The sequence below is a fragment of the Rhipicephalus microplus genome, chromosome 1 (assembly GCF_043290135.1).
Source record: "Rhipicephalus microplus isolate Deutch F79 chromosome 1, USDA_Rmic, whole genome shotgun sequence".
NCBI lineage: Eukaryota > Metazoa > Arthropoda > Arachnida > Ixodida > Ixodidae > Rhipicephalus > Rhipicephalus microplus.
The window spans coordinates 294,047,295-294,075,285 of NC_134700.1; the positions used below are offsets into that span (position 1 = coordinate 294,047,295).

Consider the following 27,991-nt stretch of genomic DNA (forward strand, 5'->3'; position numbering starts at 1 on the left):
TCCCGCCGCGCCTTTGCAATGGGCTGTACTGTGTTTTGGTGTTGCCACAGAAAATGAAGTGTTGCGACCTTGAGCGGTATCGTGCTCTCGCCACGGTGACGGTTAACGCGTGCCCTGCGGCTCGCTAAGACCGGACCCACGCTAGTGGCCGTACTCCTTCGGGATCAGTATACACTACAAGTGCTGAAAACAGCTGATTGTATGTGCATTTGTGCCATTTGCTCTATGAAGACTAAAGAACGATTTTTTACGAAGAAGCTAAAGGGCCGTGCAGTTTTTAAATTTATGCTTTGCCAAGTGCCATTGAAGATACTTAGCATCTCTGTGAATATTTGTAGTTGCGAATATTTTTCTGGCACTTCAAGGTACATGCCGCGTACGCTGATAAGTACAAAGTTGGGAGGGCTCTTCAAGCTATTGCAGCTTTTTTCTATCTGTTTTTACTTCGAGCATTGATATGCATGAATTTTGCGGAGTAAGGTCGTTGTGCTGCCCCACCTAATAAACTTTTCACTTATTTGTGTGAACGACTGTTGTCTACCTTTTTCCACAACTTCATTACGAATTCAGTTTTCTAAATACAGGAGTGCGGACTGGTGATTGCTGCTTTTCTGCAGATGCCCTCAAGACATGTGAGCAAGGAAATTCAAATATAAATTTAATATATGCATCTGGCTGTCTGGATATCAACGTAAGATATTGAAATACCTACAAAAACGAGAGAAAGGGAAAATTTCGCAACACAGATAAGGCGTTATCATAAGCACTCACTCCGGTGATATAAAAAAAAAGCTACACTACAAACATATTGTACATAATTCATGTCATGGTACGAGATATGCGTCGTTCGGATAATCTAAGCGACAGTGCACTCGTGATATCTAATCCACATTTAACGCAGATATGACGACTACGATATCGTGCGCCTGCAACACTTGCAATGCTGCGCAATTTTCAGTTTAATTTCTCCCCGAGAACGGTGTATTCGAATCACATGGGCCCTCGGACCTGTCTCGTGCGTCACGCTGTAGCGCAGGCGCCCGGTTCGGTTCGAGCCGCACACGAGTGCTGGACCGCTCTGGGCGGCGTATGAGTGGTCACCAAAGCTCGTATGATATCTTGATTCCGTTTGTTCTCGCCGGACGGCTTCTCCGCCGCAGCGCCTTCTCGGTCCCCCGGTCGCGACGTGACGTAGCTGGCTGTCAGCTTTTCTGCGATTGGTTGGTACGGCGATAGTGATTCAGTGCTTCTCGGATACGCGAGCGAGTGCAGCGCCTTCGGGCCCAGTGGTCCCCTGACGAGAGCCAGAAGGCCGCGCACGTAGGCGGCCGTGAAGCGCTCCGAGTAGAAGGGCATCTTGGGCCAAAGCCAGCCGTCGACGAATCCAAGGTGGCCGCCCCGCGGTGTGACGACCGCACTCAGCCAGGGAGACTGCTCGATTTCGGCCACCGGCAGCGTCTCGAGAGAACCGAATGCGTCGTCGACCGCCACCAGGTAGAGCAACGGTCGCCGCACCGTCGACAGCTTACCCTGCACGCGTGTTCACGTCAAAGCAGAAAGTCAAGAGATTGGGGCAAGTACGTATACACACTAGCGCGTGCATGGAGGGGCGGGTGGGTCTGCCTCATAGGTGTGCAGGGGAGAAGATACCAAGTGACCAAGTTTGCATGCCGCGCCTCACCAACTAGCGTTCGGGTCCATGGCCTGCATACGCATAACCCTCCGAATCAGAGACCTAGCCAGAATTTTTTTCTGTGGGGTTTCAACCGTATGTGAGTTCCTGGTGTGCGTGTATATATTTAACACGCAGTATGAAAAATTTGGATAGTCTGCTCCCCGCCCCTCAACCCGCCCCTTGCGGTTACGCCAGTGCCCCCCATATTGCTGATGCCTATCTGCATTATAGTCAGTGGGTGCACTGCCGATATATAGAGTGCTGGTGCAACCGCGTGTACAGCTGGTAAAACATCATTCAGACTCACGTTGAGGCTGGCGTACGCGTAGAAATCCATGGCGGTCCGGAACCCGAACACCGGCGCCGTGTAGTGGTTGTCGAAGTCGGAAAGCGTGCGACACCGTTGCAGCTGGTTCACGTCGATCATATCCTGCACACGTTTATGAATCTAAGATGAAATTATTGTAATACTCGCGATTCATTAGAATAAGTGAGAAATGAGCAGGTCCCAATGTAAACACACACACACACACGGAAAAACGAGCCCTTAAGTATACACTTCTTCACCTCTTTCCCACATATATATATATATATATATATATATATATATATATATATATATATATATATATATATTATATATATATATATATATATATATATATATATATATATATATATATATGTGTGTGTGTGTGTGTGTGTGTGTGTGTGCGTGTGTGTGGGAAAGAGGTGAAGAAGTGTATACTTAAGGGCTCGTTTTTCCGTGTTTTGACACAATGTTAATGAAATCCAGCAGACAATAATGCCAAGAAAAGTATAGGGGCGGTTAAACCGAATCGTAAGGTAAATATGAAGAAAGAAAAGTGGGGGAAAAGATAACGTGCCGTGGGCAGGATCCGAACCTGCGACCTTCGAATAACGCGTTCCATGCTCTACCACTGAGCTATCACGGCGGCTATCCTCCCAGCCACTTCATTGAGTATATATGTGAATTTAAACGTGGGAGTGTCAGTCAGCGCCATCTGTACCGATTGCGGCGAGTATGGCACACTCTTCGCAGGTTCGGTTCCTGTCCACGGCAAGTTATCTTTTTTCACCCACTTTTCTTTCTTCACATTTACCTTACAATTCGGTGTAATAAGCTCTCATATACTTTCCTTGGCATTATTGTCTATTAGATTTCATTAATATTGTGTCAAAACACGGGAAAACGAGCCCTTAAGTATACACTTCTTTCCCCTATTCATTAACGAGGGTCTCGTACTGACAGACTTGGTGCCTTAGGTTGTATACGAGGGACTATTGGTCAGCTGTCAGCTCGTAATAAGTTCACGTGCTACATGGCGCAACACAGGCTCATAAAAGAGTGTGCCACACTCGCCGCCGTCGCTACAGATGGCGCTGACTGACACTCTCACGTTTAAATTCACATATACACCCAATCAAGTGGCTGGGAGGATAGCTGCCGTGGTAGCTTAGTGGTAGAGCATGGTATGCTTTATTTGAAGGTCGCAGGTTTGGTTCCAGCCCACGGCAAGTTATCTTTTCGCCCACTTTTCTTTCTTCACATTTACCTTACGGTTCGGTCTAATAACCTCTCCTATATTTTCCTTGGCATTATTGTCTGTTATATTTCTCTCTCTCTCTCTCTCTCTCTCTCTCTATATATATATATATATATATATATATATATATATATATATATATATATATATATATATATATATATATATATGTGTGTGTGTGTGTGTGTGTGTGTGTGTGTGTGTGTGTGTGTGTGTGTGTGTGTGTGTGTGTGTGTGTGTGTGTGTGGGTGGGTGGGTGGGTGTGTCAACGCCTCCCCCCTGAACACGTCAATGATAGGTACTATATTCATAGTCAAACACCAAGAGCCTATTCTTTTGCCATTTTACACATGTGCGAATACTGAATTTAGGCCTTTTTACTGTCACGTGAAAATATTTTCAATCTATTCCGTGTGTCGCGCTTTGTCAGAAGTGATACTTTGCGCCATTGAAGAAAACGAATCAATCAACACAGTCCTGTGTTGTATATACGAATGCATGTTATATCGGTGTCCTAACCTCCCTGTCCTTCCTCATTTCTTCCTTCTCCTAATTCGGCGTCTCTCTTCCAATAGCTGTCATTCACTAATGATGAGACGCTCACATATTCCCTGTATGATGACGAGAAGGCGAAAATATTTTTTTTCTTCTCAGTTAATGTAAGGATACTTCCTAGCTCCCCCCCTCCCCTTTCGTAAAAGTTGCCTGCGCCTAACATGGTATTGCTCCGTTTCCGGTGTCGGGCGCACCTCACCTGGCGTCGCCCTGTCCCGTGATCGGCCCTTACTTCACCAAGCGACAATATATCATTTGATAACGTGTTATGAGACATCATTGTGACTTCATAGTGACGTTAGAAATGGCGATCTGTGACCTCACGACAACTTCATATGATGACGTCACCACGTGATGGTTTTGCGCATTACTCGCGTTGAAGCAACCAGCGGTCGATTTTCATATTTGATAAGGCAGCTAAGGCTTTCGCTTTAATAAAAAATTGAAATACACTTTGTGAATTCTAAAGTGTGTTCGACGAACGTTTGTGTCCATTCGACTGACTATGCCGTGTCTTCTTTTTTTTATTCTCTCCCGGCAATCACGTGATTGCTGAGAGTGTAAGGAGAAGATGTAACAGCTGGCACCGTGGCAGGGCACGGATGGACGCGACTGTGAACCATTAAATAAAGGAAATCATTGTTACGGTGGCGCTCATAACGTGGACGTTCCTCCTGACGAGCGTCATGAGGCAGTTGGTGAGGTATAAGTTGATGAGGAAGTTCGAGGACCAGCTCATCAGGTTGTCGTAGCTGGTGGGCAGATGAAACGGCGCCGATACAGACAGGCCGGCATCGATCTGTGACGCGTCGCCTGTCTGCAGAAGGTAGTGGCTGAGCAGCAGGCCACCCATCGAGTAGCCCACGGCCACCACCACGCTGCCCGGGAAGCGCCGGCGCACAGCCATCACCACCTACGATGCACGCGCACGGTTACCGTCAGAGCACGAGCCCGCGTCGCCATGTATCGCCCATTTCCCAGCATCATTACGACGCTTTCATATGCGTTGGCTGAGGTAACTGGGGTTTGAGGTTATATATACAGAGGCTTCGAGATAGGTAATAGTGCACTTCAAGTTGTAAAAGACTATGTCTACTTACGGCAGGTAATAACCGCGGAGCCGAACCAAGAGATTGAAGTAACTAGAAGAATTAGAATGGGGTGGAGCACATTTGGCAAGCACTCTCAAGTCATGACAGGTAGATTGTCACTATCCCTCAAGAGGAAGGTATATAACAGCTGCATCTTGCCGGTACTTAGCTACGGAGCAGAAACCTGGAGACTTACAAAGAGGGTTCAGCTTAAATTGAGGATGACGCAGCGAGCAATGGAAAGAAAAATGGTAGGTGTAACCTTAAAAGACAAGAAGAGGGCAGAGTGGATTAGGGAACAAACGGGGGCTAAGGATATCATAGTTGAAATCAAGAAGAGGAAATGGACATGGGCCGGGCATGTAGCGCGTAGACAGGATAAATGCTGGTCATTAAGGGTAACTAACTGGATTCCCAGCGAAGGGAAGCGGGTTAGGGGGAGACAGAAGGTTAGGTGGGCAGATGAAATTAAGAAGTTTGCGGGTATAAATTGGCAGCAGCAAGCACAGGACAGAGTTTACTGGCGGAACATGGGAGAGGCCTTTGTCCTGCAGTGGACGTAGTCAGGCTGATGATGATGACGATACAGAGGCAAGCTATTTCAGAGACGTAACGCTTACAGTCTGAAGTTTCGTTTTTGTTCTAACATTTTTTTTTCAAAGCACAATTTCAACAACTTCGAGCCACCAAATTCAAGTCAGTTACAACCAACCGCACTAACCAGGAGTTAGATTTGGAACACGGTCTGGTAAGTAAAAGGACTGTAAATATTTGTGCATATATGCTGAAACGCGGTTGCCTTATCGTGTTTGCGTTCGTAATTGTAAACACGAGCCGTTTCTTCGAACACAGGAGAAATGACCAAATGTTAGATTGTCGTCGTATTCGGGACTCCAACTAAGCACTTGCCACCTAGCGGCCGCGCCTAAAAACAGCGCTAGCAGGGCACGGCCGGACTACAGTGTACTAAAATCTAGTAGCCGCGCCACAGAACACCTACCAGTTCCGGCGCGCAGGGTAGACTGCACCTGCGCGCGCTTCTCGCAGTGCAGTCTAGCCCGGCCTTGAGCAGGGTCAACCTTCAAAGGAGATATGTTACCGCGTTGCGCGCGTTGAGAAGCGACCCCATATATAGCTCATTTATTTTCGCCATGCCGCACTAACACCACCTGGCGCGAGCCAGAAAAAGAAGAAAACAATGTCTAAAGACCATTGAAGTGTGCTACAATGCGTGGCATCACGGTGGAAAGATGGCAACGCATCGTTCTATCACTTCCCGAAAGATGCAGACGACGCGCGATGGAAAATCAGAAACTTACACATTGGATAGAAGGTGAACGACAATACGGTAGTTTGTTCTAATCAGTTCGCTCAGGAAGACTTAATTCTCATCAGTGAGTACGCCATTATTCAGCGTGTGTGCATTCTTATTAATATTCGCGCTTCTCTAAGCACGGAGTATAGTTTCGTTGATATCTGCTACCGTAACAAATTTCCCAACCCTGTCAGACAAAAAATCAGTTCGCAGTTTTTTGAGACTATGTGCCTATTCCCGGCGATTTACTGCCAATTTTTCAAGCATCCCACGACCCTTAATCCATCTCATTAGAGAAGATATCCCCTTCTCATGGGGCGAAGACGAACAGCGGGCATTTCACGAGCTTCGTCAGTCATGCAAACGCCTACCGTCCTCGCCTACTTCAATGAAGACGCGCCGACCATATTGCACATAGAGGCCAGTAATGTGCCATGGGTCTCGGAGCAGTACTCGTACAGTGGCAGAATAACAGGGAAAAGGTGATCGCTCATGCCAGCAGGACGCTGTCCCGAACATAAACGTTGGTCCCGATCAGAAGCCAACTACACGATGACCGCAAAAGAATGTATCGCAGTGACATGGGCAGTCATCAAATTTCGTCCGTATTTGGACAGTCGCTCGTTCACAGTTATCAGCAATCACCATGAATTCCCTCTGCTGGTTAACAAATTTCAAAGATCCATCCGGCCGTCTCGCACGTTGGAGTCTTCGGCTCCAAGAGTTCGACTACACCGTTGCCTACAAATCAGGTAGACGACACGCTGATGCCGACTGTGTTTCTCAGTCTCCCGTTGAACACGACGATTACGACATGGCCTTTTTGGGGGCTTTGCACACTGCCGCTCTTTCACACCAGCAGCGGGACGATGCTGAACTGCTGCCACTGATTTGTTACCTCGAAGAACAAATCAATAGCGTGCCGAAATTATTTGCAAGGGGGCTAGCGTAATACTGTTTGCGCAATGACGTACTTTCCACGAAGAACTTCTCACCTATAGCGACAGCAGCTATTTGCTCGTCGTTCCGTCATCGCTGCCATGTGGAATCCTCTACGTCTGCCCCAACGAGCCGACCGCCGGTCGCTTGAACTACACCGTGACATTGGCAAGGATTGGGCAGAACTACTACTGGCCGAAACCTGCTACGGTCGTGAAAACTTATGTGCCGACGTGTTTCGACTGTCAGTGCCGCAAACGATCACCCGTTAAGCCAGCGGCCTGTTACAGCTTGTTCAAGTGCCGACAACCCCATTTGCACAAAGTGGTTTTCTAGGTCCCTTTCCGACGTGTACCGCTTGAAACAGGTGGATAATCGAAGCTACCGATTAATTCACCCGATACGTTGAGACAGGAGCTCTGCGACGGGAAACTGCAGCTGAAGCGGCGCGATTCTTCTTTGTCAAAGCCATCGTCTTAAGGCACGGCGCTCCCGCAGTAATTATCACCGACAGAGGTACTGCGTTCATGGTCGAGCTTTTGGACATCGTTCTGTGACTATGTGGTACCGCTCACAGGAAGACAATAACATACCATCTCCAGACCAACGGGCTGACTGAACGTCTCAACAGGACCCTGGCAGACATGAGCAGCATGTATACGCAGACGTAGAACACAAGAACTGGGATGACATCCTACCCTACATCACATTCGCGTACAACACGGCTCGTCAGGAGACCACTCATGAGACGTTATTCAGTCTCGTTTACAGCCGTGATGTTACGACAACGTTAGACGCAGTTAAGATTGCGATAATGGATGTAATCCCGGTGGTTCAGATGATCACGGCGACACGATGGAGGACTGGACTGCTTGCTCACTTCCTGGCTACTTCAGTTTATTTACACACTGACACTTATTTACAAACAAAGGCCGGGGTGGCCATTAAACCGACCGCACAGTAAGCACTGGCCTGTATTAATATTGCTATGTAGCTGACATATCAGTGGTCAGAAGACGACAACGAGGAAGTGGTCTGTCAGTTGTGCGTGCTGTCCTCCATCTTAGTCGGTGCTATACGAATCAATGTGAATATAGATTCTTAATAGGCACGCCTCGTGTCATTTTTACGTAACATCTTTGTGGCGGAGGTGCTGGGTACTCTGTATTCATCACGAAGCTCTGCTATGGCCGCATCATCATAGGTCGAACTATGTCACAGGTTGAACAATCATCGTCTTCACCATCTGCCCCTTCTGTGACTTCTACGTAAGTCGTTCTACCTCCTGCTCGTGATCCCGGTGTGTTTTCCGGTCAGGTGGCGTTGACGTCGACAAATGGATCAACCGGTACGAACGGGTCAGCGCAAGCTGTGGTTCTAGACGCACGAAGCGGATATTACAAGTTGGGACTCCTTTAAAGAGAACATCCATAACCTTTTTGGCGACACCATTAGGCGGCAGATCACAGCGCGTAATCAACTGGCGGCTCGTGCACAAACGTCGACGGAGCCACACGTCGCGTACTTTGACGACGTCATCGCCCTATGCCGCCAGATTGACAAGCACATGATTGAGTCTGAGAAAGTGGTCCAAGTGCTGAAAGGCATAGCAGACGACGCATTTAATCTTCTAGTGTACAACAACGTTGCACCATCAACGCCATCATTAAAGAGTGCCGGCGGTTCGAAAAAGCCAAGAGCCGCTGTATTACTCAGTGATTCACCCGGTTGCCCAACACGGCCGCGACCTCATCGTGTGAAGCCGCCCGCCAGTCCCCCACGTATTACAACGTCACACGCATTGTTCGTCGGGAAATCGAAGCCGCCTGTCCGGCTCCTCTTCAGCCACCCGTTTTCGCAACGCTCGCCTCTGACCAACAACAGCCGTCAGTGGCGTTAATACAAGCTGTGGTGAGGCAGGAGTTGGCGAACCTCGGCTTTCCACCAGCATGTCCCTTGACTCGCCCTGAAGTCCCGCCTTACTCCCCAGGACACGCTCGCCGTTTACCTCCAACAATGCCCTTCCGTAACCCTTCGGAATGGCGAACACCGACTACCGGCCTATTTGTTTTTCCTTCCCCCAGGCTGGGCACGTTTCTCGCTATTGCCGCCGCCGTTGGTCAAACCAACCACGTCAGACCTGCTCTACCTCAGCGGACATACACCCGACGAGCCTTCGACGTTCAGCCGCCACACTCTTCAATTTATATTCGTCGTCATCTTACGAGCCTTCCCCTGACGCCCCTTTGCCCGGTCGCCGCTTCACTGACGCCCCTTCGTTCGGTCGCCGAAACTCTTGCTCCCCGTCGCCGCTACGTCGCCAATCCCACTCTCCGCCGCCTCGGCGCTTTTCCTCGCCGATATTCTCTGGACGATCGCAGCAGGAAAACTAGATATTACAGCTTATGGGGGTAAAGCTACAATGCCAATGACGGCCGAAAATGCTCTACTGGACGCTTCCCACGCATCACAACCTGTTTGAAGTAAAAGTTGACCATGTTCGTGTGACCGCCCTCGTTGACACAGGTGCGCACCTGTCTATTATGAGCACTTCTCTACGCAACCGCTTACAAAAGATTATGACGTCGTCTACGACGCAGGCAATACGTGTTGCCGATGGCGGTACTGTACCAGTAATCGGAATGTGCACTGCTCGTGTCAGCATTGCCGGTCGTCACGCCGTGACGACAGTGCTAGCCTGTTGCCCTCATGACCTCATACTTGGCATTGATTTCCTTTCGACATACTCTGCCTTTATTGACTGTTTGTCTGGTACCCTCAGCCTCGATCTTCCAATCTTTGCTGACTACTCTGCAAAGCTCGCCAGCCGCTTGAGCCCAACCACTTTCGTTCGATTGCCACCTGCAGCCGTAACGTACGTGTCTTTGTCATCGGCCCCTCCCGTTCCTGACAGTGATTATATCGTTACGCCTATTACTGACGTTCGGCTGAAGCGCAGTGTTACTGTGCCCCATACCATCGCGAACGTAGCGGATAACTGTGTGTTTCTTCCGCTCCTTAACTTTGGTTTCACCCCTCAAGTGTTGCCCTGCCAGATGTCTCTAGCCCAGCTAACTGCCATAACAGAGGACGATGTCAGTGTTGTCGCTGTATCTGCTCCTGATCGAAGCGTAGTCTCACGGTCACCCAGCTCAGACAATGCTATTTTTCGAAACATGATTTGATCGGAGCTTTCGCCTCACCAGGCCGACGCTCTCTGCCAGGTTTTGACCTCATACAGTGACATTTTCGACACCGACGATCGTTCCTTGGGCTAGACTAAAATTGTCACTCACCGAATCAACACTGGCGACTCTGCGCCCACTCACCATCAGCCGTACCGCGTGTCAGCGTCCGAGCGAGAAGCGATTGAAGAAGAAGTGGCCAAAATGCTTACGACAAATGTAATCGAACCATCAACGAGCCCTTGGGCATCTCCCCTGGTGTAAGTAAAGAAGAAAGACGGCTCGTGGCGTTTCTGCGTTGATTATCGCCACCTCAACAAAATTACCAAAAAAGACGTGTACCCTCTACCACGCATTGACGATACCCTCGATTGCCTCCATGGCGCCACCTTCTTTTCATCTCTCGACCTCCGATCTGGCTACTGGCAAATTGCTGCAGATGACTTGGACCGAGAAAAGATCGCCTTCGTTACCCCTGACGGTCTTTACCAGTTCAAGGTCATGCCCTTCGGTCTCTGCAACGCTCCAGCGACCCTCAAGTGAATGATGGACACGCTCCTACAAGGATTTAAATGGTCGACATGTTTGTGTTACCTGGACGATGTGATCATTTTCTCACCTACTTTCGCATCCTACCTTGAACGCCTTTTGACCATTCTATCTATATTTCGACGGGCCGGCCTGTAGCTCAATTCCTCCAAGTGCCACTTCGGTCTTCGACAAATTACCGTGTTGGGTCACCTTGCTGACCCTGCTGGCGTACGACCAGACCCGGCGTAAGTACACGCTGTAAAAAACTTCCCAGTCCCACGCTCTGTCCATGATGTTGGCAGTTCGCAGAAGGCGTGAAAGAGTCTACGAAGGTTCTCTTCGGATAACCCCCTTGTTTGTTGGCCACCCTTGTGATTAATTTTGTCATGGAATTTTGTCATGCTTTGGCTGCGATGCGTTCTAACGTGTAGGCATTACTGCCATCCTCCTCCAGGAACATACCGAGGATTCTAACTTTCTTTAGGATCGGAATAATAGAGCCAATCGTTGTGGTAATCAAGATATTGGAAAAACTTTCTTTCTTTGCACCTATTGTTGGCCGGTAAAGGAGCAATTCCGATTTATTAGACGACAAGCTGAGTCCTGCCTGGTGAAGAAAATATTCAACAACCCTGATCGCTGTTTGTAATCGCTCTTCAATTTGCCCATCACTACCCCCCTCGCACCAGACGGTGATTTAGTCTGCGTAGAAGGCGTGACCGAAACTTTCAATCTCGGCCAGACTGAGAGAAAGTGCTCTCAGCGATAAGTTAAATAAAAATAGGGATAGCACTGCCCCTTGTAGAGTTCCTCTGGGTCCAAGATCAAACGTCTTCGAGCCGAGAGATCCTAGGCGAATGGTAGCTTTTCTATTCTTAAGAAATGAGCTGATGTAGTTGTAAAAATGTTCTCCTAGACCCGCTTCTTTAATGAAATAAGGTTTGTGAGAGTGTTTGACCTTGTCGAAGGCCTTTTCCAGGTCAAGTGCCAAAACAGCTCTGGTGTCTCTGGAGACCCTGTCAATGATCTTGTGTTCTAAAAGGAACATTACATCCTGCGTTGACATGGACGGCCTGAATCCAATTAGATTAAACGGAAAGAGATTCCTTTCCTCAGCAAATTTAGTGGCCCGCTTGAGGATACCGTGCTCGGCGACCTTCCCCACACATGAAGTAAGAGATATCAGCTGGAGCGAGCCAAGCTGCAGGGGTTTCCCCGGCTTCGGAATGAGGATGACGGTCGCGTCGCGCCACTCTATTGGAACCTCACCTGTCTCCCATACCTCGTTGATTTTATTCGTTAGAAGCTCGATATCCTCGTCAGGTAAATTCTCTAAGAGTTGGTTACTGATACCATCAGGACCTAGAGCTGATTTGCAGTTGAGCTCATATAGAACCTCTCGTACCTCTGCGTACGTGAAGGGGGAACCAAGAGGAGTTCCGTTCTCTGGCACAGCAGGAGGATAGCCATTGTGTAAGGCGGGTTCTGTGCGAAGATATCTCGAGGCGAGCTCATCAATAATTTGCGTCTCTGTCAGACTAGAGTTCTTTAGGTTGTGGATAAGTCTGTCAATTGTAAGCTGCTGATTGGCTTTGGATTCTTTTATCTCGCAGTAGATGTTTGAGCAGGTTCCACTTCGCACCACTCCTCATTTGCCCGTGGACGGCATTGCATACTTCGTCATATTGCTGTCGAGCTAGCGTTTCGCTATGCTCATCTATCTGCCTATTAAGTTCAGCAATTTTTCTTGCGTAGGCGTTGGTTTAGTTTCTGCGTTTTCCATTGAGCCTGCAGCGCATTTTTAGCTTCCACCAGGTGGGCTAATCAACTGTACATGCGCTCTATCTCTCTTTCTGTCTCCACTTCCTTTGTGGAAGCAGCAACGTCTTCTTTGAGGCGAGTGATTACTTCGTTTAACGAGTTGTATTTATTCTCGTCTTGCTTTCCGATATCTCTAAAAAGGTCTCAGTCTGTGACGTGAAATTTTCAAAGTGGTGGTGACGAGATTCTTATCGCGAGGCTGCTAATGTAGTGATGACTAAGATTCTCTTATAGGTTGGTCCATGCGGGTCCCTCTGCATTCCTAACCGTGGTCAAATCTGTTGTAACAGTACTGATTGTTGGCCTAGTTGCTTGTGCTTGTCGTTGAGTGTTTCTTTACTTTGTGTGTGTGTTATTTGCGGCCAAAGCATGGCCAATCTGGTGTGGTATCCCTGCCGACCGTGTTGCCTATTCTGATGGGGTATCGTGGATCGGTGACCAATGTGAGACCTGTTGCGACGCGCGCCTCCGACGACGTTACGAAGGGCGCCTCGGAATCTCACCGCTGCAACCACTGTTTCGAAAGACGGCGACGCCAACACGGTCCCGAAGGCGCCACTGCTTCGAACTCCGCCGGGAAGGTCACCAGCCGTTTGGTAGCGTAGGTTTCTCAGCTCGCGACTGCTTCTGCGCAGAGCTGATAGACGAGCGGACGAGACGACGGTGAGTTAAACAAGGTTTATGTACAGCATATATACAGAGGCGTTACAAATTCGGCACTGGGGCCGACAGAGATGCGAAGAGCTTCTCTCTAACACATAGCTCTACTCTCAAATGGGTCTGCTGTCAAAGGGGTCCGCTCTCGACGCGCCGCAGGGCTTCTTTTATATGCCCCGGGTCCAACCCAAATGTCCAACCAGAAGCGCCGCTGGTCGCGAGGTCAGAATCCTCCAATGAGGTCGCCGCTGGGCCGCGTCCTTCTTTCTCATCGAATCTAGAGAGGCTGCGCTGCAGGTGGCTGCACCCAAAGACGAGTGACGTCGCCGCGCATTGCGTCAGCCGCCAGACAGGAAGACGCCGGTTGTTTACTCGACGGGCTTGTGGCTGAGATGACTCACTGCACGTGCGCGCCAGAAAGGCACCGTGGCGTGATGACGCCATTGAGTTGTTGATCGCGTCAGGTGGGCTCGCGGGCTGGCCTTGACACAGATTGCCTTTTTCAGAGCACGGACGTTCGCTGTGGACTCGCAGGCATAACAGACCACAAGCTGTGATCTGTGCCGCGAGGGCTTTGCGCTTTGCGGTATACTTGATATAGCCCCAATTTTGATGATGTGCGTTGAAGTCCCCTGCTATGATGAGCGTTCGATCACCTGCAATTTTACACGCTTTGTGGAAAAGAGCATGAAAAAAATTGCCCGCAGCTTCCCTCGGGGGAACACTGAGGAGGATGCGGAGCATATAATTGGTTAACGGGGTGTTAAAGTGCGACTTACTTGGGTCGATGGCTAAATTGGTTAACGTGGTTGTGAAATGGGGTGTTAAATTGGGACTTACTTGGGTCGATGGCTAAATTGGTTAACGTGGTTGTAGGAGGGGGTGTTAAATGAGTGAACATGTACACACGTATGCGAAAGGGCGGCGCTGGTCGAAGGGACGTCGATCATTGTGTTTGTGGATTCGTTGGAATTCATTTCACCGCGACCTTGAACGTCGACGCGCCGTACAAACCAACCGACGAGCGGCAACTGAGCGAGCGAGCGCCGACCTTGAGTATATCTACAGCGCGACGGCGCATGCACTGTCAGCTGTTGAATGTTCTCGAAGCGCGACGCCACATGCGCGTCCACTGGAGAATCAGGAGAATTGTAGATGTCGAACGCGGTGTGTAGAGGAGGAAGGGTGCACAGGTGGTGGAGGAGTGAAGCGCGCGCGGTGTGTAGAGGAGGAAGGGATGCACAGATGGTGGAAGAGTGGGCGACGGCACGACGGCGCATGCGCGCGCGTCAGCTGTCGAATGTTCGAGAAGCGGTGCGGACGGCGCACTACAAGGCGCGAGTATAAGATGCTTCGCATCTAAAAGTCCCTTTTCTGTCAGCTGGTGAGCTGTAATCGTTTAAAATGAAAACAGATTGCGTAAGTTTAGCGTTCGGGATGAGCTCGATCATGATGTGTTCAATTTTCAAGTCCGGCGTTACGTCATGACGTAAATAGGCGAGATGCTTTGAGACGAGTGTCGCTACACCCTTCTTGCCCTCCTTGAAATACGCTTTAGCACGATAGTGACGAAGAGCGATGACATCGGTGAGCGTTTCCTGGAGGAGGATTACGGATGGCCTTTCGGTAGCGGAGCTAAGTAAGTGTTGCAATACTGCCTTCCTTTTTTCGGAAGCTGACGCAATTCCGTTGCCAGATGACTAGATTGCTTGCATTAGCCATTTCAATGACTCGAAGGGCTTGTACCAAGCAGTGCGTGCTGCCTGTTTGATTCTAAATTTTGAAACATCGCAGTGTACTCGGTCAGTTGGAGCCTGAGAGGGGTAATTTCAGCAATAATGTCATTTCTTAGCTTTTCAAGCAGTATTTGCATGCCTGAGATGTTAAGCGTCTCCTCGTCCATGGGCTCAGGACCCGCCCTGCGTTTCGCGCCTCTGTTGACGGACGCTGAGGCAGCGGTAGCTTGATCACTAGACGCGCGCTCTCGCTGCTTCATTTCTTGCAATCGTGCTCTAGCGATTGTATTTTGTCTCGCGTTTGCTGTGACAGTTTCCCTGGTTGCGCGGCGGCACGGGCCTCACCTGTTCCGGCTACCTTGTCCGCCCAGGTAGGTTGCGAGTTGAAGTCACCCCGGGAACTCTCAGAGCGTTCCGTGGCGGCGTTCCTGGGAGCAGCCGCAGCTGGTGTCTTGGTAGGAGCAGCGATTCCCCGGTCTCCGGCGTTGCTCGTAGCGTTCTTCGTCTTGTCGCCGCCTTTCCTTCTTTTTATACGTCGTCTTCTTACAACGTAGAGAACTTGGTACCCGTTTTCGCAGGTACGGTCACCGGTGAGATGAGCGTCTCCGCATAGCGCGCACTTCGGTTGCACACATTCATGTCCGTTTGCGATGATCGAAGTCCCGAACTTTTCACACACTTTTAGGGGCGAAGCTCCTTATAGCGGCACCCGTTCGTCCCTCGTAGCCGCTGTAGTGTGTAACGAATATAACATTTTGACCTCCAAGGTGGTGCCGGTGAGAGATTTCTTCTGTGCGTTGTTGAACAATAAAAGATAGTGCTCAATGTACATGCCAATGGCTGCTAAAGGGGAATGAGAGACAGGAGCGTTCGGCTTCTAGTTAACGCGCACGCTGCGATTCCCATTAGCAGCTATTGGCATGTACATTGAGCACTATCTGAGAAGAAAGGGTTGCTACGTTATACTCCCTCGGTGTAAGCTCCTTAGTTTTAGAAAGGTTTAGCGAGCGTTGAGCTGCAGTGCCATGAATACAATGAACTAATATGTACCATGAACTTGAGGTGGTTAAAGGTGGGAAGTAGATACGAAGCGCAAGCCGTAAGAAAGTAAAAGCCGAATTCTCCTGTCTCTCATTTCCCATTAGCAGCCATTGGCATGTACATTGAGCACTATCTGACAGGAAAAGGTTGCTACGTTATACTCGCTGGGCGTAACCTCCTCGGTTTTAGAAAGGTTTAGCGAGCGTTGGGCCGCAGTGCCATGAATACAGTGAACTAGTATATACCATGAACTCGAGGTGGTTAAAGGTGGGAAGTAGACCCGAAGCGCAAGCCGTAAGAAAGTGTGCGTGTGCCACCTCTCGTTTAGTCCTTGGAATGTCCGCTGGATGGTAGTGCTTCTCTATGGGGAATATATCATGAAAAGATGCGAGATGGTGGTACTTGGAGTGTTGAGTAGATGGACGAACGAACACACAGACAGATGCATGGACGGACGCAGGGGCGGATGCATGGACGAACGCAAGGACGGACGCACGAACAGACGCACGCACGGACGGCCGGATGGACGCATAGACGGTCACACAGACGGACGCATGGACGGACGAATGTTTCACCCCACTCTTCATTATTCACTCCGTGGATATGCTGATTGATTGATTAAAACTTTATTTTGGTCCTGAGAAGACGCAGGGGAGACCCCGCGCCACCCGGCTAATCCCACGTTGGAACCGTCAAGCCGAGCTTGGCGGCCCGTTCACGGGCACTCTGGACGGCCAGGGTTTGATCCTTAAGTTAGGAGCTGCGTAAAAGCGCAGCCCACCTGTCCTCGCTGAGGGCGGGGCCGATGGCTTCACATTCCCACAACACATGATTGAATGTGGCTAACAGTCCACAAACGGGGCAATCCGCACTTGGATACCATTCCGGGTATCCAAGTGCGGGGCAATCCGCACTTGGATACCATTCCGGGCATGAAGAACCACAGGGTTAGGATACGCACTGGCTTGCAATAGTCTTAGGGTGATTGCCTGCGCCCTGCACAAGGCCGGGTGTGGGAGAGAAAATACCCTTCTTGACAGATAGAAGTGCTTTGTTATTTCGTTGAACGTAAGTAAGAGTTCCCAGCGAGGTAGAGGGACTGTGGAGGCAGCGCGGTCAGTGAGTCCTCGCGCGGCCTCGCGTGCGCCCTCGTTCGGGTTAGAGGTAGGGCCCTCAATCGACCCCAGGTGAGCGGGAAACCAAGTGAGAGAATGAGGCGTGATACTCTTGACGCTTTGGAGAATGCGGAGGGCCTGAGGGGCTACCATCCCGGTTTCGTAGGCATTGATAGCCGCCTTGGAGTCGCTGTATATTGACTCTCTGCGACTATCTAGCATAGCCAGCGTGATTGCAAGCTGTTCGGCTATCACGGGCTTCGATGTGCGTACTGTGGCGGAGCAAGTGAGCCTGGAATTTGAGTCGACGATGGAAACAGCGAATGCCTCTTGTTGGACATATGGCGCAGCATCCACAAAGCTTGCATCAGTGGGGTTGCTATGGACGTGCTCGAGCAGAGCTCTACCCCTGGCCCTACGCCGACCGACGTTGTGTGCAGGGTGCATATTGCGGGGAATGGGTGCGATGCGCAGCTGAGACCTGATGTTTCTGGGAATCTGCATGGAATCGGGGCACTGGTCAATAGAGTTGAGGCCCAAATCATCGAGTATCTTGCGGCCCGATTTGGTTCCGGAAAGCCTGAGCAGCTGTGAGCGCTCTTGCGCCTCGATTATCTCTTCGAGTGTATTGTGAACACCGAGCTTGAAAAGGTTTTCAGTGCCAGTGCTTACAGGCAAGCCGAGGGCGAGCTTGAAAACCTTTCTTATGAGGGAATTGAGCTTACTTTTTTCTGCAACATGCCAATTATACATGGCCGCCGAGTACGAAAGGTGGCAGAGCACAAACGCATGTATGATGCGGATGAGATTGTCTTCCTTGATTCCGCGGTGTCTGTTGGTGATCGTCCGGATGAGGCCGAGAGCACTTTCCGTCTTGGTAGTGATCTGTCTCAGTGCAGCTCCGTTAGCGCCGTTGGACTCGATATACATTCCCAATATTCGGAGCGAATCCACTCTTGGCACTGGGGACCCGTCACTAGTGAAAAGCCGTATTTCACTTTGAGACGCAGGTTTCCAGCGACGGTGGCCGCCGCCTCGGGGTCTTTTCTTGTAGAGCAGAAGTTCAGATTTCTATGGGGAGCACTTGAGACCGGTGGGATGGAGGAAACGTTCGGTCACGTCGATTGCGTGCTGCATGGCTTCCTCAACTTTACCGTCGCTCCCGCTGGTGCACCAGATGGTTATATCATCTGCGTAGATGGTATGATTGATTCCTTGAATCTTCGCGAGTTCCTTGGAGAGCTCGATCATCACGATGTTAAATAGTGTTGGTGAAATAACTGAGCCCTGAGGCGTGCCGCGTGAACCGAGGTTGATCTCTCGTGAGAAGTACCCTTCGATCTTGAGCTTGGTAGTTCTCTGGTAAAGAAAGGATCTCACGAAGTCGTAGACCCTCTTCCCTAGCCCTAGGCTGGCAATATACTGGAGAATGAATTCGTGAGAGACGTTGTCGAAAGCCTTCTCCAGGTCTAATCCAAGGATGGCTCTGGTATCTCCTGTGCTCTGGTCGATGATCTGATGCTTTATCAGCTTCATGGCATCCTGTGTCGAGAGACCAGCTCTGAAACCAATCATATTGTGGGTGTACATGTCATTGGTCTCGAGGTGCACCTTGAGTCGGTTCAGAAGGGCGTGCTCTGCGACCTTACCGACGCAGGAAGGTAAAGAAATCGGTCTTAGATGATCTATTCCTGGTGATTTACCAGGTTTCGGGATTAGAACTGTGTAGGCCGTCTTCCATTCTGCGGGAACCTCCCCACTGCACCACACCTCATTAATCTTTTCCGTAAGGAATTCGATGGAGTCATCATCAAGGTTCTTGAGCATCTTATTGGTTATGCCATCAGGGCCAGGGGCGGATTTGGCATTTAGGGAAAAGAGAGCCTGCCGTATCTCGGCCACAGTATAGTCCTGGTCCAACTCCGGCCCGTCGCACCCCGCCTACTCCGAGAACTGTGTGGGTGCAGAGCGATCTGCGACTCGCAGATACCTGTCTATAAGCTTGTTGACAACCAATTCGTCCGGGGTAGAGTCAGTAGCAAGATGAATGGCTCGTGCGAGGGATCGCCTCTGACTGGACCTGGTGCTGCCCTGATCGAGAAGGTGTTTGAGAAAACCCCAGCTCTTCCCAGATCTGAGCTGACCCTCGATGCTCTCACAGAGCTCATGCCATTGTTGTTTACACAAGGTTTTGCAGTGCTCCTCGATCGCCCTGTTAACCTCGGAAACCTTCTTGCGGAGCCTCCTGTTATGCTTCGGTCCCTTCCACCTCGTGAGTAGGGCTTGCTTGGCTTCTAGTAGGTGTGCCAACCTGCTCTCCATGTTTTCAACACCGAGGTCAGTGACGCCCTGCTTGGTCGCTACCGTGGCGTCATCTCTGATTCCTTTGTACCATCCTTTAAAGTCTGTCCCAGCCGTCGGTGCTCTCTCAGCTCTGACTTCGCGAAAAGCGTCCCAGTCGACCACCTTGAATTTTTTCGTCCTAAAGCGGGCAATAGCGAAGGATACCTCGATGATGTATTGGTCACTTCCGAGGTCTAGAGCCGTGTTGGCCCATTTGACCCCATCTATGTTCTTCACCAAAGTCAGGTCCGGGGTGGTATCCCCACATATGGAGTTACCTCTCCTAGTGGGAAAATCCTTGTCAGTTATAAGCGTCAAGTCGGCTTCTGTCGTAGTCTGCCCTAGCTCGCGTCCTTTTGGGGTATCATACATGTATCCCCACACGCTGTGTGGGGCGTTGAAATCCCCTACAACTACAAGGGGGTAACTACTGGCCATGCTCACAGCCCTTTTGAGGAGAGAGTTTGCTCTCGCCCTGCGATAACTGGGACTGCAGTATACGTTGAGAATAAAAAGGCTATTTCTTCGAAGACCCTTCTTGGGTGAGTTCATTATAATTTCAGTCATTACGTACTCAAGCCATCGGCAACTGCACCGAGGTCACGCGGTAGGTAATTGTACATTTTGCTGATAAGTGTGGCAACTCCCTTACCTCCTGAATGTGATGACGCTACTAGGTAACCCGGGATTTTTATGGGGGTCCCAGACGCAACTTCCTGAACAGCGATGATTTGGGGCCTAACATCGAGAGTTCTTAAATATTGCTGTAGAATGGGCTTTTTTGAGTAAACCCGCCACAGTTCTATTGCCAGATTCTGAAGTTTTCGTCCACACTATCCATGTTTAGGCTGAGGGGATGGTTAAGCAGCTATAGCAGCCCGGAGGATCGCGCCCTCAGTCGGTGGCGCTAGTACATAGTGTTGTGCTGGGACCTGCAAAGGAGTCGGACCGGGGTCTCTCCTCGCATCGACCTCTTCTAACTTGCTTATGCGTTCACTCAGTGCTCCTAATCCCATCTTTGGATGCGCCACGGCTTCTTGAATTTTCGCTAAGGTAGCCTGCATGTTCGCAAAGGAAACCTTGAGTTCCGACAGTAAGTTTACCGCCTTTTCTTCTTGTGTGTTCTCAACTGCTCGGCGCTTAGTTCCGCTAGGCCTATGAAGTGCCTCAGACGTATCTATGGCGACCGGGGTTGGGGCGGGCTGGGCCGAAGGGGGCGAGGACGCGAGCTTTCTAATCTCCGCCATCTCCGCTGCTAGCCTGCTCATTTCTTGCTTAAGCTGCGCGTTTTCTTTCCTCAGCTGCTCGTTAGCTCGTCGCATCTCGTCGAGCTCACTCGCGTGGGGAGAACCGCGATTCGATTCGTCGCCTTTAGGAGACTCACGTCTTCCTCGGGCTTTGTCAGCCCAGGAGAGCGTCGGCTTCTTGCTGTTAGAGGTGGTAGGCGTGCGGGAGCGGGACCTGGTCGGCCCCGACGAAACGTGCCCCAGCTTTGAGTTGGAGCGAGGCTGAGAAGTGGAACTTCCCCGGGCACGTTCTGTCGACCTGGAGCGCGAGCCGGAACATCACTTGGAGGCACCACGGCGCCTAGATCCGGAGCGGCCTCCCGAGCGTCCCCTGGAACGGGGACGCTCGGGAGGCCGCTCGGGAGGCCTCTGCGCTGAGCATCCGTGGTGGGTGACGAAGACTGGAACTCGCCCGCAGTGTCGAGGTGACGTTGCGGGGACGGTGACGCAGCACCAGCCATTCTGGCACGCTTACTGCGACGACGGCGCACAATGTACGGGATCTTGAACCTTTGAGCACAGTCTTTGCTAGCCGTGAGATGCTGGCCACCACAGAGTTTGCACTTGGGAGTACACACATGTTGCTTGTCAGGGCTTGCGGCACCACAGCCTCGGCAAATCGTGTCACCGGGAGTGGGGCACACGTCAGCGCGATGACCAAGACGGCCGCACGCATAACACACGTCGATTTGCTTGCGGTAGAGTGAGCACTGCATCAGCACTGGTCCATACCTGACAAAGTTCGGTACACGATACCCGTCGAAAGCGATGATGACCGTGCCAGTTTGGGCCATTCTCTTGGCTGCTAAGGCGAGTGGATTATTTGTGTTGACAATCTTCGCATCGATGACGTCAGGGCCGTCTTGAAGTGGGACGTTGCGAATCACCCCTTTGCAAGTGGAGTGTGGGGCAGTCTCATAGGCACTTAGCTCGTGCACCTTGCCTGAAATGAGTATTTGCTTCATCCGAACGTATCGGTCTGCGTTTTCGCGCTTGGGAGTACTGGCAACCATAATATTTTGCTGCAGATTCGGGCATAGAGTATCCTGGCACAAATCTTCCTGGCTTATGCCAGCAGCAACTAGTATTGCGTCAGCCACCGTAGCTGCGCCAATTTTCGAGATATTGAGTCCACCTCTCGGCCGGATCACAATCTTGATGTCATCTTGAGGAAGGGAGGGCATCTTTCCCGCGCGTATTACTTTGGACTTCAGCGCAGCGCCTCTCGATTTGCCGCGGCGTGCGCCCGGCTGCGACGATGGCGCGTTAGAGTCAGCAGTGCTTGTTTTGGCACCAGCTCTTCTGGCCCCAGCGGACTGCCAACCTTTATCTAGAGTAAACTCTTCTTCTGAAATATCCTCTCCGTGCACTTCATACTTCATCGTGAGCAAATAATTCCGCGCACCGGGCCTCCGAAAGGCCGGCCACAGGCAAGAACAAGCCCAGCAAAAGCGCGGTCTCCCGAGCCACTCGTTAGGGTTAAAGAGGGCACCGCTCCACAGGAAAAGAAATTGTTCCTAACTTGACAAAAACTCACTCACTGTGGTCAAATATGGTATCGGTAGGATCCTGATGACTTCTCGGTACCGATGCGAGCAACAGTTCATGAACACTTGAAGAAAAAACTCTAGAAACACAGATTTAGTTGCGCGTCCACAGGAGCCGTACGAACGCAGCCTCCCATTCCGCGTCTCTCTCTCCTCGTGGATATACTGCCATTTTTTTTTCAGTCGATCGGTCTAGGGCAGACGTCGAGCCTGTTGCCGATTCGGCCGCAGTTACGGCAATTGTCGATTTGCTTCTTGTACAGGGTACATCGTAGCATGTTGGGGCCGCAGTAAACATAGTTTGGTACTTTCATGCCTTTGAAAAGTACGATCTCGGTAGGCGTCTCTTTTATGCGCCTGACTCCGAGCACCATCGGGTTACTGGGTGTGACAAACAGGCTTTGCAGCGCAGCTTCGGCCAGATTGGTGTCGATGCCTCTGACCACACCTCTACAGGTATTTCCCGGAGGTGTAATGTAAGTCGCAATAGAGTGCCTTTTATCTGCCAAGATTATTTCCTGCACTTTGCAGTATGCACTGACATTCGATTCGGAGGGTGTGCTTATAACGAAGATAGTCTGCATGACGTTCGCACACACGATATCCTCATCGGCTGCCGCTGGGGGCAGCATGGCAGGCATTAAAAAGGCTTGCGTGACGTTTAAGTGACTGCATGTTCGCACATACAGTCCTCCCCCCTGGCGGACGACCACTTGAAAGTGTGATGCGGGCAGGCGCGGTTGCCTGGAGGCTGCGACATCCTTTCTCAGCTGGCTGGCTTTAGCGGCGCCAACATGGGCTCCCTTTTGCCTAGCCGAGCGCGTCTCGTGCTTGAAGCGGGTTTTATCCGCATTCCGCTTTCTGTGGGCGGTAATCCAGCCGTTGGATTCGGCTTCCTCATTGGAGATTTGCTCTCCTTCTACCACAGCCTCATGAGGCATGGGCCGCGCGTTCCACCTTTCCGCGCTGCGGCGCCCGATGCCGTGTATAAGCACAAATAGGCCTAACCCTTGGTGTCGGAGAAAGGACCCACAAAAGAGGTTCCAGTGGACCTACCGTGATCAATGGGGTATCCAGGTGTTCTTTGAAAGTTTTAGTAGAAATCTCGGAGGGAAAGCACATCAAACTCAGTTCAACAACGTCGGTTGGCGGAGCCGATGCAGACGCGTCCGCAAGCCACACCACCACCTAGAGTCCCCTCAACATCAAGTAAAAATTATAATTCCTTGTTTCTGGCCCAAAAGGATTCTCGTTGCTGCCAATGTCATGAATGAACTTTTCATTTGCGCCACAATCAGAAAAATTCTTCTGAGCGGTAGACAGTCCCTTTAATAAAATGGATCGCGAACGAAAAGAAAGCAGTACTCGTATTACAGTCGAAACTAAAATTAGCCGTATCTCAAGCTATACTGGCCTAGGCATAGCTATGTTCTATAATCAAGTGAACAACATGCTTATTCAGCTTTTGACGGAACAGCGGAACTCAATAGGATACATGCAACCGCCCGCACACGTCGCAGTGTAGGTATACCTGGAAAACTGTGAAGGCCTTGCTCGTAGCAACGCAGTGAAAAAGTGATAGCACCTTTCGGAGAGGCCCGCTACACATGAACAGTTGCCTACTTACACCTCGGGCTCGCTATATGCCAGTCCTCCAACTTTAAGTGTCGTGGTTCGCCAAAGAGGCTCGATGTTTGCGCGCACAGCGCAACTTTTTCCGCTGTTTCACCACTGTACTCCTTCAACTCGACGAGAATGAGACGGTCCGAGACCAGCACCATTTCGCCTTTGACGAAGCAACGCGGTCCCACGCCACAATCAAGAAACTTCAGCGCCAAGTGAAAGTGCCGCGTTGACCCTGCAGGCGCAGCCATCTTTGTTCTTTCGGCCAGCGTTGCCAGCACACGGAGCGCTTTCACATATAACACTGATCTTTACATCGGTATACGCGTGTCTTCTTCCCCGAGCTGCCCCTGCAATTGTCGTACCTCGGCGAGGTCGCCGGTGCTGAGCGCCGAGACGAGCCTGAAGTTGTTGAGCTGCAGTCCGTTCTGGCCGCGGTTGTTGAGCACCACGCAGGGGCAACGCAGCCGAGCCACCAGGGGCACCAGCCCGCGCATGTAGTACACCTGGCTGCCGCTGGACAGGCCCGTCAGGAAGAGCACCACCACCGGCGGCGGACACTCCTCGTTGATCCAGTCCAGCGCCACCGTGCCGCCATCCGAGAGCGTCAGCATCTGCCGCCGCAGAGGCAGCAGGGGCAGGAAGTTCTGCGCGCCGCAGAGAAGCTGTTTCCGAGAGGTCACCGCTTTGGTCTTCGGCGCTCATCAGTATATAGACCGGACTTTAGGCAAATGCCTGTTTCGTTCCTCATACGCTATTTTGTTCCTTCCTTTTTAGAGGCTAAGGAGGGCTTTCCTGGTATTTTTATAGTTCCTATAAATACCCATTTCTGGAGCACTTAATTGCATATAAGTCCTATAGTTCAACCAACTCCCGGAGACGGACGTGCAGGTGAGCATAAGCCACAGCGCTCACATGCTGAGAGTGATTGGCGAGTGTGTAATTGTGGAGAGCCAGCAGGGAAGAGTGAAGAGAAAAGATAATTAAGATGTGCACGCGGCTTTTGTTTATTTGGTATATTTATCTTTTAAACCATCAATGGGGCTGGTTCTATACGTGATTCGGCCCGCCCAATAGCAAGTATCTGCTCTTCCTGGTTTATGTCTGCTCTCTAGCTGCGCCCTTATCAGTCATGACGCAAAAAAATAAAGCGCAGAGGTGTGTGTTTATTCGACAGTGGGCTCTCGGCTCACCATGCCACAGATTAAGCGGAGAGACCATGCTCTGCCAAGTGAGCGGCGGGACAAAGGACTATTGCCCGTTCAGTTGAACTGTTGGTGCCTATATCACCCTAAACAATAACATTTTTTTTGTGTCGTAAACAGAGGTCGCGCATGTCTTGCTTTGAAGTTATTTGCATTTATGTAAAATTTTACCGTACCAATATTTACAATATCGGAGGCTAAAAGCGTTGTTCTGCCTGCCAGTTTTGACGCCAAGAACACGTTTTTTCTTTAGAGCTGAAGAGTCCGGCTTCTGATTATCAGTGACGAAAGCGTGCCTATCAGTGCGCTATACAAGAATACAAATTAACCACGTTCTTTACATGTTGGCATCACTTTTCAAAAAGCTTTTGTCGCATCCACATCGTTTCATTCTTTACCACCTGCGGGTCCCCCTGTTTGAAAACAGCGTGTTAAGCGTCACCGAAGCATGAGCGCACGTAGTCTCAGTAATTGGCGCTAATTGTGTATGACATTAAGGCGGGAGTTTCGAACTGACTCAAAATCGTTCGGAATTAACGACGCCAGCATACGATGTGTGATCGATTTAGGGGTTACTATACGCAATGCTACACATCATTGTAAAAAAACTCGCGTATAAACCTTTCGCTGTTGGGGGTCCTTTAACATTTCGTGGCATATCCTTCGTCTAGCACTGTGGATAAGGCTAAGATTATAATCACACATATTATCAACAACCAGTAGTGGTATTAAAGCGTGAACCCGAGCAGCCAATGACGGTGTTTCAGCCAATTGGAAGGGCCGACGTATAGAACAAGACGAAAGCGAGTGGCGAGCTTACAAAACTATACGTGCTCGTTAAGTGACTGCGAAATTTTATCGGAAGTTACCCGTAGCGGCGTGTCACATAATGACCGCAGCGTGTAACCGAAGCGTGAACCATTGATCTCCTAATAACATCTAGAAAACGATCCAGTTTTCTTATAAAAATAGGTCACAGATTATTTTCAAATGACCTGCATTGTTCTGACAGAATAGATGCTTATTGACATCCACTCATTGCAAGTGTAAATCCGCCTGTTTCTTTAGTGTGGAATATGCCCGTCCTTCGTAGTTCGCACGGCCTAGCGGCCGTAGTACTGTTCAACTCAGCCTCAAAAGGACTGTTATGCTCATGACGCGTTTGACAAGTGCGCCGAATCTCGGAACAAATACATCTACGGGTCAGCGGTAGCGCTATTCGAGAGTGAGTAAAGGCCAGACCCAGAGCATCGCCAATAATAGCACACTCTGATACACGGCCAAGGAAGCACGAGAGCTATTGTGGATGTTCGCAACCTTGCCTCCCACCTGTACGACGAGGCTGACGAGGCACTGAAAGTTTGCCCCGATGCACCAGACGGGCGGCCAGAAGAGGTCTTCGACCAGCGAGCCGCAGTTGACGCGCAGGAAGGCGCGCATGCTTGCGGAGCCGCAGATGACCCACGGCTTGCGCACCACGCACGCGTAGTAGTACAGCAGGTACACCGCGAACGCCGTCAGGCACACCAGCTGCAGCGTGGACAGCATGCTTGACCAATTCTATTTTCGCGGCGAGCAATTTTGGCCCCGCCGGTGCGGCTGATGACATCGGCTATGAGCTTTGCTTTGCTTCCCCAGATACATGGCACGTACCCACTTTGGGGGATTGTCCAAAAATGTAGCGTAGGGACTGTTAAAAGTTTTTAGGTAAGCTATGAAATGTAAAACCAGAAATAAAGAAATGAAATGGCAATAATACGTGAAATATTCAATTTATCTACAAGTAATATGCTTACGAGCCTTTATTCCAGACTGCCGTAATAAACTGACGGGAATAATTTTGAAAACTTCAGTTTTAGCTTAACAAAATGACGAAGAATTTTAAATGCCAGATTAAAATGGTACTTGTTGAGTAGTTATAATGAAATTACACGCGGCATCAAAGGCATCCTTGTGGTAGTATCCCAAACCTGAGGCACCGAAGCTTAACACATTTTCATCCAATAAGGTCAAGCCTAAAAAAAGGAGTAATTAGATATCGATTTCTGATACGTGAATATTTTGCACATGACAAAAGCGTATTGTGCGATATTTTCCAGTTTTCCGCAGAATTGGCAGAGAGGTGATATCGTCAGACCAGCCCTGTACTAGTAAAAGTTTAATGAGAGGACACGGCATCAAAATCTGGTGATCATCACTTCTGATTGTCGAGAATTTCCATGGATATTTTAGGTGATTATAGTCCGTCCACGTGGTTATTGCTTCCATCCTATCTGTGTGGATAGCTGATCTTCTAACCTGATTACGGCAGAGGCGCGAGGTGACCTTCCTCTTCTACGCTTGGATTCGCCAACGCGTGGTGCAAGCCTGTCCGCAAACAAGGCCGCGAAAGAGTTTGCAAGAAGGGCTCAAAGCAGAACAAGTTGGTGTGGAACTCGTGTTACTGACATGCAGAAATGTAGGAAACGAGAAGAAGAAAAAAAAATTGTGTACGTGCTGTCCCTCCCATTCGTTTTCAGCTTTGTATACCTGCCTTTTAGTGAAACGAGTTCCCAATAATTTAGGACTTGGCAACAGTCCCGACGTTTACCAAGGTGTGATAGTTAAGTAGAACGGTTCACTACATTAACACACGGTTGAAACATCTTAAACATTAAGTTTCACTTGCTGCACTTAAAAAATACGTGCCAGTCATAAAGAGAAGTACCACAATCGTAGTCATCATTAACACAATCATCGTCAACACATTTTTGCTCTC

General features: G+C 50.1%; 1 protein-coding gene across 1 annotated transcript; it reads right to left on the reverse strand.

Annotated features, from left to right (window-relative positions):
* Positions 1 to 9: 9 nt before the first annotated feature.
* On the reverse strand, positions 10 to 27,984 carry LOC142764178 (protein ABHD1-like). Its single transcript, XM_075865182.1, has 5 exons — positions 26,563 to 27,984; positions 24,394 to 24,675; positions 4,445 to 4,711; positions 1,983 to 2,105; positions 10 to 1,530 (listed from the first exon to the last, which is right to left on the reverse strand). Exons 1-5 carry the CDS (start codon positions 26,779 to 26,781, stop codon positions 1,021 to 1,023), a joined length of 1,401 nt encoding a protein of 466 aa, XP_075721297.1. The 5' UTR covers positions 26,782 to 27,984; the 3' UTR covers positions 10 to 1,020.
* Positions 27,985 to 27,991: the final 7 nt, after the last annotated feature.